Source organism: Charadrius vociferus, unplaced genomic scaffold, assembly GCF_000708025.1.
Source record: "Charadrius vociferus isolate BGI_N301 unplaced genomic scaffold, ASM70802v2 scaffold955, whole genome shotgun sequence".
Lineage (NCBI taxonomy): Eukaryota > Metazoa > Chordata > Aves > Charadriiformes > Charadriidae > Charadrius > Charadrius vociferus.
In genome coordinates, this window is record NW_009648448.1 from 130,401 (window position 1) to 136,812 (window position 6,412).

The window sequence follows — 6,412 nt, forward strand, 5'->3', positions numbered from 1 at the left end:
TGGGGGTGGCGGCCCCTCTGGGTGCCACCTGGGGGGGGGGGGAGTTGTGGCAATCTAGGAGGGGGGTATGGATGTGGGGGAGGGGGTCTCCTTAGGGGTCATGTGGGGTCTTCAAGGTGGGTTATGGGGGGACAGTGTCGCCTGGGCACATACATGTGCACACGTGTGCGCGCGCGCACACACACACACGTGTGTGTGTCACAGCCCTGCAGCAGGTCCTGGGGACCTTGGTCCCTCACTTGAGTCCTCTCCTATGACCCCATGGCCAACCCCACCCCGTGCCTCAGTTGCCCTCTTGCTCTCCAGGGACCACCCAAAGCTGATGTCCTGGTGCTGACTTTATTGTGGCTACTGGGATGGTCTGCTGGGCCAGTGGGGCAGGGACAGGATCAGTCCAGGCTGGTGCCCACCTGGGCCAGGATCTGTCGAGGCTGGTAGTCTTCAAGGTTGAGGTCCTTCTGGGCCAGTCTCCATCATGGTTGGCATCCATTGGGTCAGGGTCTATCCAGGCTGGTGGCCATCAGTCTGGTGGCCATCTGGACCAGGGCCCATCCAGGCTGTCATCCATTGGGGCCAACATCTATTGGACCAAGGTCATGGGCCCAGCCAGGCTGGTGGCCATCAGACTGGTGTCTATCTGGACCAGGGTCCAGCCAGACTAACAACCATCAGTCTGGTGGCCATCTGGACCAGGGCCCATCCAGGCTGTCATCCATTGGGGCCAACATCTATTGGACCAAGGTCATTCCAGACCATCACCCATTGGGCCAGGATCCATCTAGACCATGATCCAACCTTGGCCACACCCACTTGGACCAGGGCCCATCCAGGCTGGTGGCCATCAGTCTGATGGCCATCTGGACCAGGGTCTATCCAGGCTGATGGCCATCATACTGGTGTCCATCTGGACCAGGGTCCATCCAGGCTGTCATCCATTGGGGCCAACATCTATTGGACCAAGGTCCTTCCAGACCATCACCCGTTGGACCAAGATCCATCTAGACCACGATCCAACCTTGCCCACACCCATCCAGACCAGGACCCACGGGGTTGGTCCTCACTGTAGAAGAGAGAAGAAACCATGATCAGTCCCAGCATCACCTCCCACATCCACCCCCACCAAACCCCCATCCTCCCGGCCATGCTGGTCTGGACCAGACATCCCAACTGGCCACCAAACCTCCAACCCCTGGAGATGCCGCAGAGCTTGGTGCCCACCTCAAAGCCCTGCCAGGTCTCGATCTCGTGGAAGAGGGAGTTGCCGGGGCAGTCGGTGTGTCCCATCTGGCGGTGGCCACGTAGGGTGTAGTTGTGGTGGAGCCGGCCGGTCCGCACGGCGCAGGGCCGGAGCCAGTCCCGCACCAGGGCGATGGTGTCAGGGTCCGGCAAGGTGGCCGAGAAGTCTCCAACGTAGCCCACGCCGTAGCCTTTGCTGTTGTAGCCTTTGGTGTGGGCACCAACCCAGTGCCAACCTCGGCCTTGGTACAGGTACCCATCCGACCCCACCACGAAGCTGCAAGTACCCACGGGTCAACCTGAGTCACCCGAAAATGGGTGACGGGGACGACCGTGAGGTGACGGTGACGGGTTCTCCCCTGTAGCCGATGTCATCCCAACCGCGGGTGTCCTGGTGGAAGCGTTGCATGGCGCGCATGTCGCGGGCGCAGGCGGTGAAGGTGCGACACGGGGCACTGGGTACGAAGGTGTGGTGGATGTAGACGGAGCCCAAGGGGAGGGTCAACGGTTTGGGGGTGCCCCGGTAGGGACGGGCACCCCACATGCACCGGGGCACGATGGCTGGGCACTCTGCGGGGGAAGGCAGGCGGTGGAAGAAGGGGACTTGCCTGGTCCCAAGGGAATTTGGGGACACGGCAGCGTCCCCTTGGGGTCTTGGGGACACGGAGCATCTGCCCAGCTTGGGAACTACCATGGCTTGGGCCATGGTAGTGTCCTCCTGGGGTGCCCTCATCTAGGGGACGTGAAGCACCTGCTCAGGGTGTCCCTTGGCTGGGGGGAAGGGTGTGTCCAGTACCCAGGGGACACAGCAATGTCCATCTCGAGGACATGGTGGTGGCCAGCCAGGGGACACATCAGTGTCCATCCAGGGGACAAAGCAGTGCCCAGGGATTCATTAGCCAGGGGACATGGTGGTGGCCAGCCAGGGACCACCACCTGGGGACACACCGGTGTCCATCCAGGGGACACACTGGTGCTGTGTCCAGTACCCAGGGGACACAGCAATGTCCATCTCGAGGACATGGTGGTGGCCAGCCAGGGGACACATCAGTGTCCATCCAGGGGACAAAGCAGTGCCCAGGGATTCATTAGCCAGGGGACATGGTGGTGGCCAGCCAGGGACCACCACCTGGGGACACACCGGTGTCCATCCAGGGGACACACTGGTGTCCATCCAAGGGACCTGCAGGTGTCCATCATGGGGACACAGCAATGTCCATCCAGGGAATGTGGTGGTGCCTATCAAGGGACCACCATCTGGGGACATAGTGGTGTCCATTCAGGGGACACACCAGTGTCCATCTAGGGGACACACTGGTGTCCATCCAAGGGACCTGCAGGTGTCCATCATGGGGACACTCCAATGTCCATCCAGGGAATGTGGTGGTGCCTATCAAGGGACCACCATCTGGGGACACAACGGTGTCCATCATGGGGACACACCAAAGTCCATCCAGGGGATGTGGTGGTGCCCATCAAGGGACCACCATCTGGGGACATAGTGGTGTCCATCCAGGGGACACACTGGTGTCCATCCAAGGGACCTGCAGGTGTCCATCATGGGGACACAGCAATGTCCATCCAGGGAATGTGGTGGTGCCTATCAAGGGACCACCATCTGGGGACATAGTGGTGTCCATTCAGGGGACACACCAGTGTCCATCTAGGGGACAGATTGGTGTCCATCCAAGGGACCTGCAGGTGTCCATCATGGGGACACAGCAATGTCCATCCAGGGAATGTGGTGGTGCCTATCAAGGGACCACCATCTGGGGACACAACGGTGTCCATCATGGGGACACACCAAAGTCCATCCAGGGGATGTGGTGGTGCCCATCAAGGGACCACCATCTGGGGACACAACGGTGTCCATCATGGGGACACACCAAAGTCCATCCAGGGGATGTGGTGGTGCCCATCAAGGGACCACCATCTGGGGACATAGTGGTGTCCATCCAGGGGACACACTGGTGTCCATCCAAGGGACCTGCAGGTGTCCATCATGGGGACACTCCAATGTCCATCCAGGAGATGTGGTGGTGCCCATCAAGGGCCCACCATCTGGGGACACAGTAGCGTCCATCCAGAGGACACACCAGTGTCCATCTGGGGGACCCACTGGTGTCCATCCAGGGGACCTGTGGGTCTTCATCCAGGGGACATGGTAGTGTCCCACCATGCCAGGCTCCATGTCACCAGTCAGCTCTCAGAGCTTGACTCCCCCCAATGCCACCTACACAGGGGTGACACCGGGGACCCCAGCCCCACCCCGGGTGCAGCTCTCCACCCATCCTCCCACCCAATTTTTTTGGAGGGGATGGGGCAGATGTGATATCACGACCCGGTGCCACCTCCCTACCCACATAGACCTCCGTGAAGTCCCGCGCCGCTTGGCGAGCGATGGCCACCACCTCCTCCGGTCCCACCTCCTCCAAGAGCTCTTGGGTGGGTGGCAGCACCCGCAGCACCCTCAGCATGGCCGCCACCTCCTCCTCCAGCTTCCCCGGGCCCGTTAACACCCCGAAATCTCTCCGCCGGTAACTGCTGGGTGGTCGCCCTTTCTCCGTGCCGTTGTCCGTCCCGTAGTAGCCCCGGAGAAGTTCGGCGAGTGGGATGGGTTCTCGGGCCAGGTGGGCACCCAGCAGCACCCCATCCATCGCCCCGTTGGCGATGGCATCGGGGACGGGCGACGGGGGTCCCAACAGGGTGTAGTTTTGGGGATCGTCCACGTCATCCCAACAGCCGCCGGGTCCCAGCGTGGCTCGGTTGCCATCACCATCCCGAGCCAGGAGGAAGGACGTCGCCAAAGCCTCAGTGATGGTGACGGCGTAGAGCGCGTCGACGGGTGGCTCCGTGGTGGGGAAGGACCACCCCGACGCCCGCTTGAGGGCACCCTCGATGCCGGCAAAGAGGGGAGCGAGGGCGACGGTGGAGCCGTCGGGTGCCAGCACCGCGCCGCTCTCGGGTGCCGCGGCGTCGTGGTGGAGGAGTTGGGTGAAGAGCAGCCACTGCTCGTGGTTGAGCGTCGGTGGAGCTGGTGGCACCTCGGGTGGTTCTCCCAACACCGCGCGGCACCCCGGGGTGCTGCAACCACCCAGCGCCCGCGCCAGCTCCGGCACGGTGCCGGTGAAACCGGGGTCGGTCGACTCGAGGGCTTCCACGATGCGAACCACGGAGTCCATGTGGCGCGGTGGGAGACCTGGGGAGGGGACAGAGGAGTGGGAAGGGAGAAGCACCCATGGGTGCAGGGGGTGTGGGGGGGTGGGAGCATCCCGGGGTGGGCGAGGGTGAAGGCAGCCAAAACGGAGTCGATGAAGCCAAAAGAGGGGGAAAAGCACCCAAAAGAGGGGGGATAGAACCGAAAAATGGGTGAAAGTAGCCCAAAACTGGGTGAAAGCACCCGAAACAACGGGGTGAAGCTCCTAAAACTGGGTGAGAGCACCCCAAAACAGGGTGAAAGCGCCCAGAGGAGGGCACAAGCACCCAGGGAGAGGGTGAAAGAACCCGAAAGAGGGTGAGAGCACCCAAAACAAGGGGAAAGGAGCCCAAACAGGGCAGAAAGCTGGGTGAAACTAAAACTGGGTGAAAGCACCCCAAAACAAGGGGAAAGCAGCCAGAGGAGGCCACAAGCACCCAGGGAAAGGGTGAAAGCACCCCAAAACAGCGGGGAAGGAGCCAAAATAGGGTGAAAGCACCCAAAACAGGAAGGAAAGCTCCTAAAACTGGGTGAAAGCACCCAAAACAGTGTGAAAGGACCCAAAATGTGGGGGATAGCACCTAAAACTGCATGAAAGCACCCCAAAACAGGGGGAAAGCACCCAGGGAGAGGGTGAAAGGACCCAAACCGAGGAGGATAGCACCCAAAACAGGGGGGAAAGCAGCCAAAACAGGGTGAAAGGACCCAAAACGGGGTGAAAGGACCCAAACCAGGAGGGATAGCACCTAAAACTGGGGGAAAGCACCCAAAACAAGGGGAAAGCACCCAAAAGAGGGGGGAAAGCAGCCAGAGGAGGGCGCAAGCACCCAGGGAAAGGGTGAAAGCACCCCAAAATAGAGGGGAAGGACCCAAAATAGGGTGAAAGCACCCAAAACAGGAAGGAAAGCTCCTAAAACTGGGTGAAAGCACCCAAACCAAGGTGCAAGCACCCAAAATAGGGTGAAAGCACCCAAAACAGGGGGGATAGCACCCAAAACAGGGGGGGATAGCACCCAAAACTGGGTGAAAGCAGCCAAAACAAGGGGAAAGCACCCAAAAGAGGGGGGAAAGCAGCCAGAGGAGGGCGCAAGCACCCAGGGAAAGGGTGAAAGCACCCCAAAATAGAGGGGAAGGACCCAAAATAGGGTGAAAGCACCCAAAACAGGAAGGAAAGCTCCCAAAACTGGGTGAAAGCACCCAAAACAAGGGGAAAGCACCTTAAACAGGATGAAAGGACCCCAAACAGGGGGGGGATAGCACCCAAAACAGGGTGAAAGCACCCAAAACAGGAAGGAAAGCTCCTAAAACTGGGTGAAAGCACCCAAAACGGGGTGAAAGCACCCAAAACAGGGGGAAAGCACCTAAAACAGGATGAAAGGACCCAAAACAGGGGGAAAGCACCTAAAACAGGGGGGAAAGCTGCTAAAACTGGGTGAAAGGACCCAAAAGAAGGTGAAAGCACCCAAAACAGAGGGGGATAGCACCTAAAAGTGGGTGAAAGCACCCAAAACAAGGGGAAAGCACCCAAAAGAGGGGGGAAAGCAGCCAGAGGAGGGCGCAAGCACCCAGGGAAAGGGTGAAAGCACCCCAAAACAGCGGGGAAGGAGCCAAAATAGGGTGAAAGCACCCAAACCAGGAAGGAAAGCTCCTAAAACTGGGTGAAAGCACCCAAAACAGTGTGAAAGGACCCAAAATGTGGGGGATAGCACCTAAAACTGCATGAAAGGACCCCAAAACAGGGTGAAAGGACCCAAAATAGCGGGGTTAATATCCTAAAACTGGGTGAAATCACCCCAAAACAGGGTGGAAGCACCAGAAGAGGGCGCAAGCACACAGGGAAAGGGTGAAAGCACCAAAAACAGAAGGGAAGGGCCCAAAATAGGGTGAAAGCACCCAAAACAGGGGGGATAGCACCCAAAACAGGGGGGGATAGCACCCAAAACTGGGTGAAAGCAGCCAAAACAAGGGGAAAGCAACCAA

The 6,412-nt window shown here is 59.5% G+C and overlaps 1 protein-coding gene across 1 annotated transcript in view; it reads right to left on the bottom strand.

The window, feature by feature from the left end:
• Window positions 1-6,412, bottom strand: part of PGLYRP2 (peptidoglycan recognition protein 2) — a 26,264-nt gene that overhangs the window by 2,122 nt on the left and 17,730 nt on the right. The window contains exons 2-4 of the mRNA XM_009885561.1: window positions 3,596-4,435; window positions 1,599-1,806; window positions 1,219-1,516 (exon numbers count right to left, since the gene is read on the bottom strand). Of these exons, the coding sequence (XP_009883863.1) occupies window positions 1,219-1,516; window positions 1,599-1,806; window positions 3,596-4,435 (1,346 nt within the window). The remainder of the gene's footprint in view (window positions 1-1,218; window positions 1,517-1,598; window positions 1,807-3,595; window positions 4,436-6,412) is intronic.